The sequence below is a fragment of the Marmota monax genome, unplaced genomic scaffold (assembly GCF_021218885.2).
Source record: "Marmota monax isolate L192 unplaced genomic scaffold, Marmota_monax_Labrador192_F-V1.1 WCK01_AAM20220418_F8-fsc00078, whole genome shotgun sequence".
NCBI classification, from domain to species: domain Eukaryota; kingdom Metazoa; phylum Chordata; class Mammalia; order Rodentia; family Sciuridae; genus Marmota; species Marmota monax.
In genome coordinates, this window is record NW_026694865.1 from 7,497,320 (window position 1) to 7,518,108 (window position 20,789).

General features: G+C 46.4%; 3 protein-coding genes across 18 annotated transcripts in view; 1 reads left to right on the plus strand and 2 right to left on the minus strand.

Moving 5' to 3' along the window:
• The window catches only part of Herc1 (HECT and RLD domain containing E3 ubiquitin protein ligase family member 1), a 200,628-nt gene extending 196,198 nt beyond the window's left edge, over positions 1 to 4,430 (plus strand). For all 11 annotated transcript variants that reach the window (XM_058573360.1, XM_058573368.1, XM_058573363.1 and 8 more), the window contains exons 77-78: positions 780 to 1,085; positions 3,756 to 4,430. In XM_058573360.1, the coding sequence (XP_058429343.1) occupies positions 780 to 1,085; positions 3,756 to 3,941 (492 nt within the window). In that variant the 3' untranslated portion in view covers positions 3,942 to 4,430. The remainder of the gene's footprint in view (positions 1 to 779; positions 1,086 to 3,755) is intronic.
• A 5,969-nt stretch (positions 4,431 to 10,399) lies between these two features.
• Fbxl22 (F-box and leucine rich repeat protein 22) lies at positions 10,400 to 16,067 on the minus strand. Of its 2 annotated transcripts, none has more exons than XM_046426513.2 (2): positions 13,196 to 16,067; positions 10,400 to 10,922 (listed from the first exon to the last, which is right to left on the minus strand). In XM_046426513.2, exons 1-2 carry the CDS (start codon positions 13,540 to 13,542, stop codon positions 10,580 to 10,582), a joined length of 690 nt encoding a protein of 229 aa, XP_046282469.1. In that variant the 5' UTR covers positions 13,543 to 16,067; the 3' UTR covers positions 10,400 to 10,579. The 2 variants fall into 2 exon arrangements, 1 of the variants encoding a protein (XP_046282469.1); XR_009225141.1 differs by having other exon boundaries at positions 10,810 to 11,535; positions 13,196 to 13,332.
• Positions 16,068 to 16,201: 134 nt separating this feature from the next.
• The window catches only part of Usp3 (ubiquitin specific peptidase 3), a 110,413-nt gene continuing 105,825 nt past the window's right edge, over positions 16,202 to 20,789 (minus strand). For all 5 annotated transcript variants that reach the window (XM_046426505.2, XM_058573373.1, XM_058573369.1 and 2 more), the window contains one exon: positions 16,202 to 19,720. In XM_046426505.2, the coding sequence (XP_046282461.1) occupies positions 19,555 to 19,720 (166 nt within the window). In that variant the 3' untranslated portion in view covers positions 16,202 to 19,554. The remainder of the gene's footprint in view (positions 19,721 to 20,789) is intronic.

A 20,789-nucleotide genomic window follows, 5' to 3' on the forward strand; every position in this document is an offset into this window, starting at 1 on the left:
GTGCCCCGCACCTTCATTTTGCTTTGAGATAGGGTTTCACTAAGTTGCCAAGGCTGGCCTTGAGCTTGTGATTCTCCTGCCTCAACCTGCTGAGTTACTGGGAATACAGGCATGTACCACCACACCTAGATAGGATATAAATATTTTCAAAAGAACAATACAGCTGGGTGAAATGGGGGACAACTATAATCCCAATGACTCAGGAGGCTGAGGTAAAAGGATGACAAGTTGGAGGCCAGTCTGGACAATGTAGCAAGACCATGTCTCAAAATAAAATGAAAAAAGACTTGGGATATAGCTCAGTGATAGAGTGCTTGCCTAGCATGCATGAGGCCCTGGGTTTGATCCCTAGTAGCACACACAAAAACACACGCACACACACACAAAGGTTTATATATATATATGTGTGTGTATTTGTATGATGTATATATTACAAATTAGTGTACAGCTACATGAGTCTTCTAAGAGCTTCTTTTGTTGATGAAATTCAATGCCCACACATAGCACAGTTTAACGCCATACAACCATGTGTGACCAGGAATATGAGTAAGTGGCCATTGGGAGTATGCTGGTTTTTGTGGGGAGAAGGAGGCAGGTTCCTAAGAAGAAGTATAGAGTCCCAGAGCAGGGCAGGCTCTAACAAGGGTGGTCCTGTTCACAGGCCTCAGGGTCTAGGGAGCAGACGAACAGGCAGCAGTGCCCAGCCCAGTTGGGTCACTGTGGGCACACATCTTCTCACACATACACATGTTAAAATGAACACCCTCTCCCGGGAGCAGGTGGCTGCAGTCCGAGAAGGGATGTCCTGGATTGTCCCTGTGCCACTGCTGTCCCTTCTCACAGCGAAGCAGCTGGAGCAGATGGTGTGCGGGATGCCCGAGATCTCTGTTGAGGTCTTGAAGAAGGTGGTGCGCTACCGTGAGGTGGATGAGCAGCATCAGCTGGTGCAGTGGTTCTGGCACACGCTGGAGGAGTTCTCCAACGAGGAGCGGGTGCTCTTCATGCGGTTCGTGTCTGGACGCTCTCGACTTCCAGCCAACACTGCTGACATTTCTCAGAGGTTTCAAATCATGAAGGTTGATAGGGTAAGTGAGCTAGTCTTCTTTCCTTTGTAACGTCTGCCTGCATTTCTTGCTTTTTGCTTGCATGTTGGGAAAACCAAACTGTGACCCTCAAGTAGGCCTGCTGATTTAGGCTTTAATCTTTGTGATATCTAGATTTTTAAAATATCAAGCAGTAAAACTTGTTCAGTGACATCACTTAGCTTTTGTGGAAAAGTTCTAAATTGATATAGAAAGCATACTGCAAGCAACAACCTTCCTGAATCTTCCAGCATCTTTCCAAGTTAAATCTAAACTTGGCAGAAGGATTATCGTGTTGCCTCTTTTTCATTGTGGAACTTGTATGCCTGGTGTGTGTATGCCACAGTAGGAACCCAAAGATACCAGGAATAGCACTAACATGCTCTGCACTTCCTGGTGTGGTATGCATTGTGGGGAAAGTGGTGCTGCTTCTCTATGGCCTAATGAAGTGCCCCACCCACAGAGCCCCAACACAGTTGCACTTTTGATGGTGGCTTACTTAGCATAAAAGGCTTTGAGTCTGAAGTGCATGCTTCTGTCAGAATCATCTTTCTCAAGCATCCATTTGACCACACCACTCTCCTTTCAGACCTATCAGGGGCCTCTGCATTGACTAGAGAATATATGCCAGCAGCCTTAGCTGCCTTAAACACCTCCACAGTCTGGGGTCTTTTCCCCACCTTCTAGAGTCACCTCTTTACACTTACTGTATTCTGGCCATAAATGGGTTGCTTTCCTTTCTCCCCAGAAGACTATGCTGTTTTTAAACTTTTGTGGTTTTGTGTTGACTCCTTAGTAAGTTCTCCTTTACACTGCTTTTCATGTATGCTTGGAAGCACTTATTTGTCCATTAAGTACAATGCCTGTGCTGTCTCCTCCAGGAAGCCTTCCCAGATGTTTTCATGTGCCCCTGCTCCATGCCTGAAGGCAGACCTAGTTAGAGCTCCTTCTCTTGGCCTCCCGAGCATTTGGTACACCCTGTGAGCCCAGCACGTATTTTACTAAACTGGGAGTGGGTGTTCCCTCTGACTCCACCACACTCTTTCCAAGCCCTCCCTATGTAGGAACGGGCAGTCTCTGAGCAGGGCACATGGTATATGATCAGAAGTGTTAAGGTAAGTGGGATCTCTTTACAGAAGGCCCTTCTTCCAGTTTCACCTTTCTGATGTTTTTCCAGCAACCGTTCATGGAAGTTGCTGTAGCCAAAGCTGTGCCTCTCCTGTTGCTTTTTGAGGCTGCAGGCCTGTACTTTGCTCCTGGACTAGGCTCACCAGAGATGCCATATGCAGGAACAGTTATGAAAAGAGCCTTTCCATAAATTTTCTGCTTGACTAGCCAGAAACTATAAGTTGTGAATCTGTCTCCTTGCTTCAGTGTGGTGGAGAGGAGGAAATGGTTCCCTTCTATTCAGCTCTGAAAACAACCCTTGCCTTATGTCTGTCTGTGCTGAGCTGTTCCTGCCACCCCAGGAGTTAATCCACCACTAATCCAAGGCCCATTTGTGGAAAGCAACAATAAGCTCTGGGGGTTGTCAGCCTCAGAAACTGACTGCTTTGGCTATTTCCTTTGTAGCTTTTAGATAATTTTTCCAGTATCACATTTAAGTAATCAGAGCCATCTGGTGGTGCTTCCCTTCCTTGCTGTTTTCAGTTTTTCTGCACTAGAGCTCTCTGTCATCACTGGCTCTGGTACATTTAGGCTCTGCCCCCACCTACCTCCCACTGCTTTGAAATGCAGCCCAACTGAGTGTGGGACTGAGAAGAGAGCTGATTTCAAAAGGAGGCGGGGCAAGAAAGAGAGGGCAGATTCTTTTTGTAAAACTTAATTTTTAAAAAATTTATTACAGTGTCACATCATTATCAACCTTAATAGATAGTTTGCAAAATTGTTGTTTGCCAGGAGGGACAGGGAACATACATACTTGTCTCTCCAGTAATAGCCATTTTCACCTTTGTGTAATTCTTCCTAGTCTTGGCCTCAGTTATACACATTTTTGAATGAGGTATCTAGAATTTTTGTGTTCTCTGTTTTTAAAAAAAAAATCTCATAATCTGTTCCAAGCACTCTTCTGGTTTGCTGTTGTCATGAGTATCATTTTAAATGACTGCATCACCATCAGTTAAGTGCATGCACTGGGCTTTAACTGCTCCTCCCTCGTCTGGGCTGAGTGCTGGCATTGATGGCCAGTGAAGAATGTAGAATACACCCTGGGAGCACAGGGAAAGAAGGAGGGGGCACTGGTGGTTCCCACAGCCAGTTACACCACACACTTGCTCCTTTCACTTCACATTTTGTGCTGAGGAATCCCTGCGGCTGGCTTCAGTTCTGCCCCCTCTCGGTGGACAGGAACGAATCTCGCTGCACTCTTACTCCATGCCAGTCACTGTGCAAAGTATGTTTTCTCGAACAGTCCTGCCAGAGCTTATTGTTGCTTTCCACAAATGGGCCTTGGAGGAGGTGAGAAGAGGAAGGAAGTGTCTTCACCAAAAGCCTCCAGAGCTACAGGAAGGCAGAGCCTGTGCCTACTCTGTCTTGGCTTAGTCTCTGCCTTTCACTTGAAGTGCCCATGCAGTAATGCCTATGTGCCTTTGGGGTGGCGGTAATGGGCAGCCCCCCTCCTCCTCCTGGCATCCTGCTGCCCACAGTCATGGCTCTGGGTCTGTCTCTCCGCAGCCTTACGACAGTCTGCCTACCTCACAGACGTGCTTCTTCCAGCTGAGGCTGCCCCCCTACTCCAGCCAGCTGGTTATGGCTGAGCGCCTGCGCTATGCCATTAACAACTGCCGCTCGATCGACATGGACAACTACATGCTCTCAAGAAACGTGGACAACACTGAGGGCTCTGACACTGACTACTGAACGACCGTGGGTGCTGTCACCCCCTCCTTTTTCTCAATAATGCTCACTTCCAATTTGATGTTGACATACTTTTATGGTAACTAAATAGATGTTTTAGGTTCATAAACCGACATTATAAACAGTGGCCACATTTAGTTACTCTAAATTTAACAAAGAAATTAGATGTTTTTATTTTTCTGTGATTGTACAAAAACAAAACAAAACAAAAAAACACAAAACAAAACAAAAGCAAAGTCCTCTCAGTCAGGTTTTTCCCTCCATATTTTTGGTCACTTTTGATAGGTTTGCATGGAACCATTTTGGTGCATTTTTAGTTGGGAATGATACCTTTTTGTAAACCCACGCAGTGAACATGAAATTGTACATTGTGTATAATTGTTCATTAGAAAGGACAGTTTTACATGAATATTCACATATTTATTTTGTTTTAATTTGAATTGCCTGTGCAGGGTTCCTTATGCAGAGAAATAAAGCAGATTCAGAAATCAAGAGTTTGGACTTCTTTTGTTGCTTCTGGTGGAACTGCAGCCTATGAGTTGCCTGCAAGGTAGACATCAGCCTAGAAGGACTGAGCTTTGGTTTAGGTCACTCTCACTTTTTGACTAATTCAGAAATATTTCTTCACATTTAGAGGGGGGCTTCGCCTGGAAATGACATTGCAGAAGATTGTCATGATAAGAGCCAGGGTTCAGACACCCTCTTTGCATTTGTTCTTCTGTCATCCTGGGTCTCTCTCACTTGTTCCCTCACCCAGGGCACTTGTGTCAGCCACTGGTTCAGCCTCTTGGCACCACCCCTCCTCCTCTGAACAGGCAGCACACCTCGTGTGCAGCTCCACCAGCCAACACCACATGGTGCTGGCCCTGCCTGCAAAGAACTGGAGAAGACAGAATGAGCAAGTGATGGCATTAAAGAACAGGATAGTTTAAAACAACTTGTCACTCTGCCAGGAGAGCAGCCAAGTGGGAGGCAGTAGAAGACCGCTGTCACTGGAAGGCATACTGTGGATGAGTAAATGAATGTGGATTGAATGTGAGGGGGAGTACGCGGCTTTCACATCCTTGGGGAGTTGTTCAGGGGACTAGGGAAGAGCCACGCTTCATACTTGGACCCAGCCCGTGTGATCCCTCTGTGATGTGTTTGTGCATTCAGGAATGACAGAATGAGTATGTGTTCTGGGGTAAGGGCCATCTTGAGAGCAGCTGTGAGGCTCTATGAGGCTCTAGCTGCCAGAACATGAGCAGGAAGAGGCAAGGACTGGGTGACTTGTCTCCTCTACTGACGCAGGTCCGTGCCAGAAGCTGCTTCCAGTGGACTTCAGGGCCAGGATCTTTGTCGACAGCTTGCCCCAGTGAGGTGCCAGGCAAAAAGCCTTGTAGGCAGAGGTATTCCACAAGAAAGGTAGAAGGTGTTTGTTTGTTTGTTTTTCCAAAGAAAAAGTAGAAGAAACATGTTTTTGCCAGCTAAGATAATCTGGTTAATGGCTTTTGCCCAGTGAGAAGACTTAACATGAGAATGATGACGTTTTTGTTTCACTGGAAAAAAAAAAAAAGGCTTCAGTTGGAATTGAGTCTCAGAGGAAGACCACAGCATCTGGGGAACCCCAGGGTGTTCTGGGTAGCGACAAGCCCTTAATTTTGTGAGTTGGGTTAGTAGCAGTGTTGAAGGGCTCTGAGCTTGAAGCACTCTCTCTGGGGTTGGGGACATTGCCTAGTTTGCTGGGCCAGAGAGAGTTTCTCTAAGAGAGGCCTCTGCTGCTGAGGTCTTGAACAAAGTCAGGAGGGCTGCTTCCTAATGATAAGTGACTGCCCCTCTTGCTGAGTTGACTGAGGGTATGCAAAGCTAAAGGATATGGCTACAGATTCCAGGGTTATTTCAAGTGAAAATAGTGCTTCTACCTTTGTGAAGCTTTGACCTTTGGTGCCACCAGTAGGTGGCCCTGATGAGTCCTGGTTCCTGGGTTAGGCCTAACAGACTGCTTCTGAGGAGGTCTGACCCCTGAGGGGAATCTGTCAGGATGGTTTTATAATATGCTGTTTCTCTGCTGGAAAGCAGCTGTTATTCCTTCCTTCTGTTGACTATTGAGAACTTCAGGTGTGTTGAGGGGGGCAAGGGGAGTCCCTCCTCTGAGGATCCTGATGGCCCTCTGAGGGCCTCATGTAGGTGTTTTTCGTAGTCGATGCCCTGTAGAGACTTGGGTGGTTTATTGTTTGCTGACCTCACTGAGTGAACAGATACTTTCAGTTTGCTTATCTTTTATTGTAGATGGACATAATACCTTTATTTTTTTTATTTATTTTTAATGTGGTGCTGAGGATTGAACCCAGGGCCTCGCATGTGCTAGGCAAGCGCTGTACCACTGAGCCACAATCCCAGCCCGTTTGTTTTGTTTTTGACCCTTAAGTTTTCAAGAAAAGTTTGACCCCCTGCTGTTAGAATTTAAGATTTCCCCAGATACTTCTCAAGGTTTGACTTTGTAATGGGCCTCCTAGCTTTGTGGCCTTTGCCAATGACGGCTACATCTGGTGAGCCTAGTTTTTAGCTTTTTTTTCCCTTTTTCTGATTTTAGTCCTTTTTTAAATTATTTATTCCAATTAGTTAAACATGACAGTAGAATGCATTTTGAACATCATACATAAATGGAGTATAACTTTGTGTTCTTCTGTTTGTATATGATGTAGAATGACAATGGTTGTGTAATCATATACACACATAGGATAATAATGTCCAATTACCCCCATGCCCCTCCCATCCCTTCACTCCCCTTTGTCTAATCCAAAGTACTTCTCTATTCTTTCCTAGCCCCCACCCCTTTATTGTGAATTAACATCTGCAAATCAGAGAAAACATTCAGCCTCTGGTTCTTTGGGATTGGCTTATTTCACTTAGCATGATATGCTTTTGCTAAGAAGCTAAAAGTATGTGTTGGACATGAATCCTAAACCTGGAAGGGAGGTCTCTAATGGTCACATGATCTCTTTTACAGGATGGAAATCCAAGGCCAGGAGAGGGAAAGCACTCAATCAGGTGCAGCAGCCTACCAACAGCATACTGGGTTAGATCCTAGAAGGCTCAGTCAGCTCCCTCCCAACATTCAGCCTGTGCAGAAACAGGCACATACCTTGCACAAAAAACCTCCAAGCATCACCTCCCATTTCCTGGGGACTCTGGAACACCTGACCCAAGTGAATGTGGCCTGATCTTTCTGCTAGCCTGAGAGTCCTATGCACACCAGGCAGCATGATGCGGTTGACTGAGCAGCTTCCAACTAGAGAGCAGCATCCTACTCAAGTGCTGACGTGTCATTCTTAGCTTTCCCTGCATGTGACCTTGGCTACCTTGACCAAAACAGAGTGAAAAGATTTGACATTCCAGGAACTAGGGAAAGTCTGTAGTCTTATTAATAAGAGTCTAGGAGGGCACAAGTGGCCTACTTCTAGGTGGCTCTTGAATACCATCAGGCTCTCATCTGCCCAGCTTACCTTCCCTGGTGGTGCCTTGTGCTTCTTGACTCTGCCTTTGCTGAGCTGAACCTGCTGACACCAATGTTCTCACAGAACCTGAGGGAGCTGGAGGCAGCCCTCAGGCTCAGTGCAAACGTTCTGTTCTCCATCCAGTAGAGATGCTGGCCCACCCACATACAGACCTGTCTCACTTCTTCCCAGTGCCTGAGCCTTGTGAGTCCTGCCAGCCACTCAACTTTTCTAGCCCTTATGGATGTGGGGACACCTGCTCTTGCCTTGCAGGCACAGTACATTGAGTCTCATAACTGTCACATAGAAGGTGGTGTTGATCCCATTTTACGGATGAAGAAGCAGGCTCAGAGAAATTATAACTTGGAGAAGCTGTGCACACAAAGCTGGGAGATGTACTCAAGAACACCCCTCACTCCCAGCTGCATATCTTCTCCCAACTAGAACTGAGTCCCTTGGCCTGGCCCAGTCCACAGCCAATACCAAATAAATGCTGCTTAGATGAATGAGTTGGCTGATTATTTAAGCATTCAATGCCTCCTGGGCAAACCTCTGAGAAGACCTTGGAAGTTGTGTTTCAGATTAAGCAGGGCATTCCTCCTGAAGGTGAACAGCTACTGTTGGAAGGCAGAGTGCAGAGTTGTGACTCATCAGTGCCCACCTTCTGGGAGCACCTAAAATGGCCCTTGACTCAGGGACCCAAAGCCTCCTGGCCACGGTGGGAGCCAGTTTAGAGCCCTGATACAATACTGGATACAGGTATCAGCACAGCTTTGGTTTTATGGTCACTATAGTTTGGGTACGTGGGGGTTAGCCTGGAAAGCCAACAGTCATTTACAGAAGTTTCCATAGGAAAGGGACTTTAGGGGGATGCAGGTTGCCCCATTCAAGCTCAACCTGCTGTGACCTCTGCTTTACAAACACAATCCTGATCCTTACAAAAATCCCACAAACAAGGTTTTCTAGCTACCTCTAATTAACATAAGGAAATCAGGAGATCTGACCTGCCTTTGGTGTCAGGGTTAGAAAGTGAGGGGAAATGGACTACAGACCTATATCCATTAGGCCTGAAATCAGGATCCTGTTCCCAGACTAAACTACCAATTTAGGGCTAACAGGACCTGCTGGGCATTGGGGCTTATTAAGATGATAAAAGCAAAGCTCTGGAGTTAAAGTGACTGTTTTAGACATTCAACATCCTCTCCTACCCCTCCCCCCCCAACTCAAGCTTTCTTTCAACACTGTTCACCATTGTGGAAGGAGAATTAGGACCCTGCAAGGACCCTTTCAAGTCCAGAGCAATGCAAGATAAACTGGAAAGTCACCTGGAGGGAGCCTGGGTCCCACCGGCTAACAGTGGCCTATCCCCCTCCACTGCAGCTGGCAGCAAGGTGGGTCTGGCTTTTCACACAAGATTAGAAGGGATTATGCCAGGAAAGGGCTTGGATGTTTACCTTGTTCTGGTGTAAGCACTGCCCCAGCCAGGGGACCAGGAGGAGCAGAGAAGCCCTTCAGCAGTTGCCAGGTGGGGCAGGGCAGGAGAGGTAGATGCCTATGTATCTACCTAGAGAATTTCTGGGACTTACCTTTTTATTGTCTGTGCTTAGGCCCTAGCTCCTGCTGGGATAAACTGACCTTCAGTTTTTATTTCATCCTTACTACAATGTGTCCCATCATAGCTCCCTCTCTGATCTCTCCCACTTGGCTCTCCTCCTCACTCTGCAACAGCTACACTGACCTTCTTGCTGTTTCCCTAACATATCAGCCATGCTCCTAGTCCTGGACCTTTGCACATGCAGTTCTCTTGGCCTGAAATATTTTTCAGATGGCTGACTTGGTTTCCTGGCTCACCTCATGTCTTAAGTATCACCTTCTCAATGCGGTTTATGTGGTCAACCCAAATCTAAGTGCCTTCCCCCACCCGTTTCTTGGCCAGCAATCTCCAAATCTCCCCTACAGTTTCTAACTCCTCCAGTACTCACTACTTATGTATAATTATCCAGAATGTAAGCTCCACCCAAAACAGAATTTGTCTCCTTTATCCTTGCTTTTTTCCCATTTGGTCAACAAATTACGGAACCTGTTTTAGGGATCGGGATGACAGAGAGGAGAAACACTTGGCTACAGACTCAGACAAGGTCTTGGTTACAGCTGGCAGTGGGTGGAGCCAGAGTGTGAGCACTGCTCACCATTGCTGCTCCCCTGCCTCTTCCACTTACCCAGTGTTCCCTGTACCTGGAACTGGTGGCAGAGACCCTTAGTAAAGCCCTGAAATTACAACTGGAAGTCCAGGCATGTGCCCACGTGCAGCAAATCCAACAGATAAAAAAAACCTCATTTTTCACCACTTAACAAAGGTTCCACTACTACTATCCTTTTTTTTTTTTTTTTTCCTCTTGATGGTGCTGGGAAATTTAACCCAGGGACTCTTGCATGCTAGACAAACACTCAACCAACTGAGCTATATCACCAGGGATACTTAGTCAGGGATACTGCTGCTGTTTTAAAATCGTTAACTTTTTTCCTCCCATTGACATACTTTTCCCTTGTGCGAATGAATGGTAGAGTACCCTTGTGCGAATGGTTAAGAGTATCCGTTAACTCTCAGTTTACATATGAAAGAATGGGAACAGATTATCTGGAAAGGCTTCTGCCGTCCTCCGAGGACCACATCTGCCCCCAAGAAAGGCAAGCAGGCCAGGGTGGCGTGGGCCAAGCCGCGAACCAGCCCTTCGGCGCTGCAGGACTCGCTCTGCAGAAGCCCTCAGCGGCCGGGCCGCAGCGGGGTCGCTCCGCCTGATTCCCCAGGAACGCGCGCGACGGCCGGAGCCCCCTGCCTGTAGGGGGCGCAGCCCGTGAGCTCCGGCCCTGCCTGCCGCCATTAAGGAGACCCACCACACGGTCCGAGTCTCGGAAGATAACGCGGGCGCCTCCCACCACTGCAGAAAAGGGGGGAATGGTGCTGGTATTGAGAACCACAAAGTGTTTTCCAGCCATGCAGTCCTTTAATCTCGCCTTCATCCTCTTTATAAAATCATGATGTGAGGTAGATGGGCATTATCCCCAATGTGCAGACGGGAAGAATGACGCCAAGAAGGCGCGGCGGCGGGCTCCAAAGCAGGACGATCTGACGCCAAGGTACTTTCTCCCAGGGCCACGGCCGGCCTAGCTAGGCAGCAGCTTGCGGAGAGCCGTGCCCGACGCTGGCGGGCGCGGGACTTGGTCGGGGATCATGGCCGCGCTGTGTTCGGCGCGCAGGACCAGACGCGGGCAGGCGGCGCGCAGGCGGTGCAGGCCCGCGGCGCTCACGTTGCGGCAGAAGTCCACGTGCAGCGTTTGCAGCGCGCCCCCGTGCGCCGCCACGGCCGCCAGCGTGCGGTTGGTCACGCGCGCGCAGTTTTCCAGGCGCAGCGCGCGCAGGCGCGGGCAACTGCGCAGCAGGCGGGCCAGGCAGTCGTCGGTGACGTGGCCGCAGCCCGACAGCGTGACGGACGCCAGGTTGGGGCACCTGCGGGAAGAGCGCTGTGACCCGGGGCCGAGACGGGCGCGTCAAGCCGGCCGCAGTTCCGCCGCGACTCCTTCATTGCACCTGACCGCACGCTACACGGGCAGGGGACTCTGCCTTTTACCGAGTTTGAGGAAGTCGCCTGCAATGAGCAGCCAGGATTCCAACAGGGCTTTCTGGACAATTTCCCCAGCCTTTTCTGCCGCTGCACCCCCACTATACCTTAATGTTGAGGGTTCTTCGCGCTGAGTTTCAGGAACCTCAGTAGGGAACCCGGCCCCCAGAGACCCAAGCCTTCTGTGAATCCAGGGCTTGTGGTTCTGGGTTTTCTCTTGTGGTCTTAGTTTTTCTCTGGTCTCAAAGCTTACCTCAGGCTCCATAAAACCTTTGGCAGGATTTAGGAGGGGTTTCCTTAGGGAATGGCTTAGTGACATGGAAGCCAAGCCCGGAACGTGTGCCTCAGTGATGGTTCTAGAGCCCAGTTTCAGCTCAGTTGGCTGGGGGCGGTTGTTTCATCATCCAGGTGTGTACAATTAGGGACACCCAGAGAGTTTTTGGCCCAGAAAGCTAGAGATCCCTCTGCTCCAGTCTCACCAGCACCTACAGGAGAAAAGATCTGGACCAAAGTTAGACTTGGCTTATTTTCAGTGTGTCTTTAACCTTATTACTCACTGGGCCTTAGTTTCCCTGTGTGTGACCGTGGGATGTTTACTCATAGGCTTGTGAGGATTAGATGGGCTTTGGGGTGTAAAAAGACTGCAACAGGGCTTCCTATGTGCAGCTGTAACTCACTTTCCTGGAAACAAACAGGACCAGATTGCTTCCACTACAGGAGCCTGAGTCTGGAGTCTGTAGCCAGAGGGAGTTGAGTCTGGCCTGGTCCTTTTCCCCATCAGCCTCCCACTTTGTTCCTTCACTGCACCCAGCTGGCTTATGTCCACACAATTTTGCTGGGGAAAGAGAAGGAACTAAAATATACTGGGCCCAGCCACATTTCACACACTGAGCCCATACCTTCCTTAAATTCTTGTGCTTTCTTTAATTACATAAACAGAGCTGGGGAACTCAAAGCCTTTCCGTCTTTCTGAGACACCAGAGCCTGTTGCTAAACCCATCCTATGGCCCAAGAGTTCCACTCTACACCTTGGGTTGGGGAATTCAGCCTCATCCTTTAAAGCAAGAACACAAAAATTCGGGCCTAATCCCTCCCACCTCACCCTCCTATAACCCTCATTTCTGAACCTTGTTAAAACTCATCCAAACAACCTGGGCTGGTCTAGTCAGGACCTCGCTCCAAGTCCATCTTCTGTCATCCTGCAGTTTTCAAAAAAAGAATTGCAGGGGAGGGGGGTTCTTTCCTCCCATTCCTGTTCTGCTGCCAACAAACAGCAAATATTAACCTTGGTGGCAACAAACAAGCAGAGCCTAGTTTTCCATGAAGCCAGCCCAGCTTGTTATGCTCCTGGTGCTTTTTCTCAAAGGTAGGATAATCTGGTGGGCTCTGTAAGCTCCCTGGCTGCTGGTGGGGGATGGGGAAGGCGGGCCTGGTGGCCCAGCCTGTGTTGGGGGTGCGGTTGAAAGCTTCAATACAGGATGTTTGGGGGACATACTTTTAAAATTACTCAATAATTAATATTGATTTGAAATTAAAATTTAATTGGGTAGTCCATAAAATATGGCAACCCTAGATTGTGGGTAAATCATACCTCCTCTTGGAGGATTAGTTTGCTCCTTTGTAAAAGAAAGCTGAACTCCTGCCCTAGGGCCACTGTGAACATTAGTAAGTTCCTCAAAGGAGACCATTATTTATTGTTACTTCCAGAGTCTGGTGTGGCTCAGCTAAATCTATCCTTCCTCAGCATTTCTCAGACATTGGGGCTCCTTTCTAGGGCCAAAATGGAGAGGTGTGCTGATAGCTGAATCTGGCAACCTGTTCCCAGGGCCTGTCCTTGAAACTCCAGGCCTAGCTGGACCCACCCAGCACTTAATGGCTGCCAGAGAGGACAGCTGCCTAAGAGCAGGGACGGTTCAGCCCCAGTGCCTTTACAACAGAGGCAGTTCTTGAGACCCTAAGGCTGAGAGGAGTGTTAACTGATAGGTCATCTACTAAGAGCTGCATTGAGTTCAGGGACTGGGCATCTGCCTTGGGCCTAGTCTAAGGTGCCCCAAAGCAGGAGGCATCTTGATCTTATAATTTGCACTTCCCTGGTTCTCCCACCCCTCCCCCAGAGTCAGCACCAGCAAAACCAGAGCTGCTCAGGAACAAAGCTGCCTACCTGTCACACACCTGGAGGAGGAAATCACTGACCAGGCTCTCATGCCGGCTACAGATGCTCCTCTGGAAGGTGCTCTTAAGCCAGTCCTCAATGCTGCACACCTGCACCTGGCTGGAGTGCCAACAGATGGACAGGCTGCGCAGCGCTGGGCCCAGAAGGAAGTTGTTCTTCTTAAGCTCAGTGAGGGAACGGAAGTGCAGCAGAGGCCAAAGAGCAGGATCCTCAAACACATCATGGAGCTGGGAGCAGGTCCTGGCAAGGCTCTTCCTGCTGTCCTTGTCCAGGAAAGAGAAGAGATGCAGCAGGCACTCCCGGTTAAGCTGGGTTATGTGCATGGTGAACGGCATCCACAGAGTGTACCCAGCCAGGGCTGACCTGCCTCCTCCTGCTCCTCCCCAGCTCAGGGCTGGTGGACATATATGGTTGAGGAATGGTGTTTATTTTTGGCCCACAACTGGTCCTGAAGCTCTTGGCGGTGGGGGTGGGGGGAAGAAAAGCCAGGATCCAGACATACGTGCAGTAGTCTGTGGCTCGGCTTATGTTCAGAGGGATTGAAAAATTCTGGCAGAAAAGCAGCCTATTGAAGTTAAATAGTTTACTTTAAAGGGATTTCTTTTCCTTTTAGCTGACAATGGTGTTTAGCAGAGTTCTTTTGGTTTTTCCTAAGGCATTTTCGTTGGAGGTGGCCGGCCACACCAGCTCTGTCTGGGCTTGCAGTCTACCCACTGGCAGGGAGTGTTTGTATTAACTGGTTTTGTAGGACATCAGTGTAGGTCTTTTGCTCCACCTTTACCACAAAAAGGCCTGCTGGATGTCAGAGCTAAGAATGGTGGTACTTTCCAAGCTGGGAGCAGAATCCACAGGCCATGCCTCTTTTCTGTTACTTTTGTTCAGTAGACTGATGGCTTCCAGGTAGGACTGAGCTGCCTTCAAATCCTACTGCCCTCCACTGGACAAGAAGATTTCCTTAACCTCCCAGATGGCTCTAATTTTACCAAGTTGTTTCATAAAAGATTTAACTGAAGTAATTTTATCTTTCCAAGGCTTTTACTTTCAGCTTTAGTTCATTTGGCCTTATATTTTTTACATGTGTCCTTCTGTTTCTAGCTTGTACTTTCCAAAGTATCAGGACAAAGGAGGTATCTCTTAATACAACACTGCATAAAACACTTTTATGTACTTTAATAGGTTTTTGCTGTGGAAGGCAGCCATTGCATCTGCTCTGAGTGTCCTTCCCTCTTAAAGAAACCCATGGATCATCCCCTGCCCCCTCTCATGCTCCTGTGGTCAAGTAGCCTAGGGGTAATAATATCTATTAAGTTCTCCTTTCTTAAAGCACCTGAGGCCTCCAAGTGGACCTACTTCCTAATACCTCTTCATCCCTAGGCCTGTGGCCCTGCCTTTGTTCCCCTGCTGTGAGTTCCTAATTGTGTTGATGGGTTGGTTTGGGGGACACTGGTAAAGTGCAGCTCCAGACATCACCATTCTGCCTTCGCAGTACCCGAGGTAAGGACAGTTTTCCTCAGTCTAGGGAACTTTTGTTTACTCCCCTCACTGAACTGGAATTGGAAGACTTATTTCTGGATATGTGGTTGTGACACTGATGAGGTGGCCATGCTATACCTGCTTCTGGAATCGAGGCTGGCATGTGCCAAACAGAGGCAGCTAAGGAAAGGAGAGCACAGCTGTCCTGGTCAGCATCCCTACCCTGAGCAGTCTCAGCTGGTCTTCCTGAGCCTGCTACCCCAGCATGAGAAAGGGACTTGCAAGGGGGCTGCTCATATTTCAAGTTCATCATTTGAGTTGTTCAGAATAACAACTGCAGCCCTTTGGGTTGTGTCTGATTATGCTGCTCCACTGCAGGCGGATACCTAGAAAACCTCCACATTCCCTCCCAGAATCCTCTCCAACCATCACTTCACACAGGCTGACTGACCATTGGGAATAGGTGGTCTTTTCAGTTTGTTAAAAAGAAGTGCCGTGTAATCCTGCCACCTGCTGGAGAAGAGCCCCTGATGGTTCATCATGGCTTCCCAGCTGCACTATTGCAGCCCCGATGCAACTGCAGAAGATAGGGAGAATGTGTGGAACCTTGTCTCTTTGCTGCTGCTCCAAGTCAATGGCAAGAGGCAGCCCAGACCAGAAGGTGGGCTTCCCAAAGTGAGCATGCCTCCTGAGGATCTGACACACAAGCAGCTGATGGCTCTGCCCTTTTGGCCTTGTCTCAGCTCTGCTGTTTGGCACAGCAGTGGCACCTGAACAGCACAGGTGCTGAAGGGAGGTGTGCCTTGTGGGGCATGGAAGCCAGACAGTCTGAGCTGCAGGCCATTCTGCCCTCAGTTTTAGAAGACTGACAGGAACAGGCAAATAGGTGAAACAGAAAAGCAACAGGTGTGTAGACAGTTCCTGTGTCTTCTGTTTACAGAAGGCAATGGACAGAGAAGGTATGTAAGCTCTTGCCTTAAGCATAATTTATTGGCACCACTTCCTTTGCCTGTTTTACTTTATTTTTTTAAGAGAGAATTTTTTAATATTTATTTTTTAGTTTTTGGTGGACACAACATCTTTGTATGTGGTGCTGAGGATCGGACCCAGGCCGCACGCATGCCAGGCGAGCGCACTACTGCTTGAGCCACATCCCCAACCCTGCCTGTTTTACTTTAAAAGATTATCAATAAGCTTTGCTTAGAGCTGAAAAACTGGTTCTTCAAGGTAGCTTCTGGCTCTGAGGGAGGGACAGAAGTCTCATTTCCATAAAGTCAGTAGTCACCAGAAAACTGCTAGGATTTGAGGATTTCACTGAGCCAGGCGATTGGCCTTGAACCCCTGGCTATGGCCACTCCCTTGTAGCACCACCTACTCCATCCTGCCCACATACAGCAGCAGGTTCAAAATATTGGGACTTCTGTAAGAACTACTACCTTTTGATAGTTAAGGCCCAGAGCTGGAGTCAGCACATCATTTATTTGGCTCCACTGAAAGGGATTCAGAAATAACAGTCAGAAGGAAAGAGAACAGACCTTTAATGATACTTTCCATAGAATAGTTGAGGCTGGTGAAGCAGAAAAGGGATGTGATTACAACTTGAATGAACCAGTCACTTGCACAATTAAACAATCCTCTTCGCATAATACACACTAAGTTTTAATGGCAAACAGTAACGTCACAGCACAACCAGCATGTGGAGGCTGTCACGCTCACACCTGAGGAGGTTCTGCACCAGTGATGAGGTGCAGAGACCTGGACCAGAGACAATTCCACACACTCACTGCTCCTTCCTGGGCCAGGGGCATCATCCAATGGCCACACCTGGTCACAGGGGACCCACACCCTGACTGCGGGAAAAGGCCTTGCTATGAGCCTTTCCAGGCCCCAAGTGCAGAGGCTCCTTCGGCAACAGAGGGTCCATGAGAGAGTTTAGGGGATGGTGGAAGTCACAATGGGATAAATATGTCTAAAAAGATTTATGTACACTAAAACAGCACTGCCTGTCTGAAGACACCTTTCTCCAATGAAGGAGCGGTTTGGCTTAAGAAATAAATATGTCCCACCCCAGAAACCATGCTGTTGAGTAGGTTCCACAGGTTGAGACACATATTTAACACTTAACCAGGCCCAGCACGCTTGACTGGTTTAATTCTATTATATCTGTCATCACTATACACTGAGTAGAATACAGTGGATAAGCAAAGGTTTCTCCACCATGGAGAGAGATTTGTGTTGCCACAAACTGTTTCTATTCCCATCTGTGTGGGAGGACTTCTGAGAATTTCCTGTTCCATGGAGCCACATGACATGAGGCCCTGCCTCAGCATAAGTTCTGAGCAAGAAGCCACATTCGGGTTAGAGACAACATGGCGCGGAAAAAGCCCTGAAGAGCAAAGAAAGATCCATTAACTGTGGTGTGATAAGGCTACAGCTACAGGATGAAAATACAAATAGGCACATTTACATCATGGGCACTCAGATGGATCCAATCACTTTCCAAGAGTCTTCATGATACCACTCTAAATATTCTGCTTAAAAATGAGCAATAAGAATGCTACAAAAATTCAAAGAGGAGGTGTGTTCTTCACATAAACCAACAGTACTGCCTGTCTGAAGACCACTTTCTCCAACAAAGTAGTCCAGCCTGCCACTAAGTTCCACTTAGTATGAAAAGACATGTCTTCATCAGTATGGATTCTGCCAGTATTTACTGTTCAGTCATCTCAGTGCCCATGCCAAGACTGGAGTCCTAAGTGTGATGTTAGATGATCTAGCTGTCTACCTTCTGAGCCAAGGAGCCTGACTCACAGCAGAACTAAGCAAGGTCAGAGGAGACTTACTTTTCAGTTATGTGTTTTAACGTACTGATTGATAGATTAGCATAAATCAGTCAAACTCATTTCTGTAGACCAAATGTTATATTTGCATATAGTTCCACCTAATATAATTCAGTGCTGTAAATTATTTTAAATACTAATTGCCTGCTAGGACTCTGATTCTTAACTCTAAGACCTAAAGTTTTACTCTTTGGAGTGAAAACTTAGGCCAGTGTTGTCCAAGAGAACTCTATCCATTGTGGAATGTCCTAGACCTGCACAATCCTAGCCAGGTATGGGCGCTGAACACTTGAGATATGACTAGTATGAGTGAGGAACTGAGTTTTAAATTTAAATAACCACATATGGCCATCATATTAGATAACACAAGTTTAGACATAACTGCAGTTTGCTCCTTGTCGTGTTAAAACATTTATCCAGCAAATGTGTTCTGCTCTGAGAGAATGTGGGATTTATCCAGCTAATTATTAAGAAGGAAAAGAAGCCACCTCTGCTCCTATAACTATAAACAACTGACCTAGGAGGAAAGCCATCAGACTTTCTTTTACATTCATACACTAGAAAAAGTTTTGACTATTTTTCCTTTAAATTAAAAAAAAGAAAACAGGATTGCCAAAAAGTCTGCTTGCCTGGCTGAACATGAAATGTATTTTGTCCTTTGTTGAGAAAAGGAAGAAAAGAATGGCAGGGACAAGAAATGAACAAGAAAATGGCACGCAGTTCAATGCCTGCATGCCTGTGCTGGCAATCCTACTCTCCCCAAATAATTTACAAGTAATGCCATCACCACCTCAAAATTAAAGAGCTGTCTTAGAACCCTTGAGCAATCACAAATGCCTTCTTTAAATGAGACTCTGAGTTCACATTTCAATTTGAGCTCCATCTAAATAGTGCCTGTACCTATTTTTATGGACAACAGTTTTGAAACAAACACTACTGAGTTCAAGAATACAAATTATACTTATTCAAAGTGAGAATATTTTTAACTTGCTCTGCTCTCAGGATAGGCCAAGAGAGTTAAAACCCAAAGTAGCAATGACTCCAACTTCCTTCTATAAAAGCAGACCCCACAACGACACCTGGAGTGTAGGTGATGGCCACCATCAATTCTGGATCATCTATCTCTTCCTCAGATGGCCAAGTAAGAAGCAAGTCTAAAGTAGACATGCAGTTACTCCCAGTGCTACAACTAAAGGGGGATTTAGATGCTGATTCAAAAAGGCAAAGAGAAGCTATGATTTTTCTCACCAGATAGCACCTGTACCATGCAACAGACTCACAGACGTTTTTAAACATTATGACATATTTGTTCTTATTTGGATTTTTCTGTGTTCCTGACCTGTCTCCCCCTATGAAAACACAAAAACTCCAGAAACTGAAAAACCCAGAAAATAGAGTAATTTTTGAATCTGCAGTACAGGTATAACCGGACCAAAAAATTTATTTAGTTATTGCTGATAATCAGCACCCATGAGACACCACCAGCAGCAATTACCTGGTCTACTTAAGGATGCACTCTCAGTTATCTTTTACAGTCAAAAAGAATGATTACTGAGCATTCACTGTGAAATCTTATGGGCCACAAATTCTACACACACATGATCCTTGATTGGGAGTCAACCTAATCCATCCCAGCTGTAAAAAGGCAGCAGGCAGTTATGTCACTCTTCACACTCAAGAGCGTGCCTTGCTTTCAGCATGTGAGAGTAACAAAAGCATTGATGTAAATGTGCTTGAAGTGAGAACTGAAAACATTAATATAAAAAAGGCAAACAGAACTAAGTTCTTGAAACTACATATAAAAATCGAATTATTACAACTAAAGCAGCAAATCAAAATGTCTGCTGAGGTTTTCTGGTAGAACAACAAAAAATTAGTTGGTGCCCATGTTCAATAAGTCACTACTAATGACAAAACTAAACCCAAAACAGGAAATTGAAAAGTGCATAATGAAATTAAATCTTAGATCAAGTATTTATGGAAAATTGGAAATGTTGCCCAGTATAGTTGATGAATAATGATTCAGAGGAGGTATTAAAGTTTATCTGATCCAGCTTTAGCCTGGCGCTCCACATAAAAAAGGATGTAGGCCTTTGCCTTCACAACGGTCTCTTCATCAGTCAGTGTTACAGTACTGTCATTGAAATGGAACCAGCGGCCTTCATGAGTTGCATATGCCGTGTAATGTCCAGAACCAACCCTGTAAAGAAAAGGCACAAGATCAAAGAATATCAAAAGACTGCACAAATCACAAGTACCTGTGCAAACTTATAACCATTTGTTATACATAAAATAGATTTTAATAAGTACTATAATTAAAGAATAAATCCTAGAAACTTTTGGTTTAAGACGGTTGACTGAGCCCATCTGTTTACTTTCCTCCAAACCCAATGAAAAGATAAGGAATATACTGATACTGGAAAATAGAAAGGAATACCATCAATTGACCAGAAATTAAGGGTTTTCTAGAACACACAAAGCAGATAGCACTGGATTAATAGGGAAATTAACAGAGTTGTGAAACTTTTAACCTAACAAGTATAAATTAAAGCCTACAGAAACATGGAAAACAATGCTAGATTTCCTGTCAGGATCTTGGAAAAATCTGAGCTTAAGAACGAGTCTGCCTCAAAGGAAGCACAATCCCCTGATGCTTTGGTTATCAAGAGCTTTTCCCTGTCAGTATGACCCAACTGTCACACATAGCACCCCAGTGTCAGTCCTCCCCATCAGGAAAGAGGCCTGCTAGAAAAACCCTTACTACAAAAAACAAAACAAAAAAGTTACAGACTAATCTTCAATTTGGGTACAGATGAAACCCAAATTGATTACTTGGAAAAAAACAGGCCATAGTGGTCCCTGGAAACAGAAACAGAAGATACAGCCAGGAAAGTGACTATACACTTAATAGGGATTCCAGAAGAGAGAAAAGAGAATGAGATAGAACATATGAAAATGTCTATGAGGTGAAGACTAAAAGTGTCCCTACCAGCTACCAAGCAGGAATGCATCCAATATTTTTTAAGTCCAAAGGTAGAGGATCATACAACTTCTAGAGAAAAAGCTGGGATGCCTATAAAAAAGTGAGAATTAGATTTGTACAAGACTTGTCATTTGCAACTCTGGATGGTGAAGTCAGTGGAGTAATGTCTACAAAGCTGTGAGGGAAAAGGATTTTAAACATAGGTATTGATTTGCCCAAATATAGCAGTCCATGTTTAAAGATAAAATAACCATTCTCAAATGGACCAAAAACAAGAAGATATGTG

Coding starts and splice junctions, on each gene's coding strand:
- Fbxl22 (XM_046426513.2), bottom strand. CDS start 13,542: ATGCCGTTCACCATGCACATAACCCAGCTTAACCGGGAGTGCCTGCTG. Junction 10,923..13,195: donor CTCCTCCAGGTGTGTGACAG/GTAGGCAGCTTT, acceptor CTCTTCCCGCAG/GTGCCCCAACCTGGCGTCCG.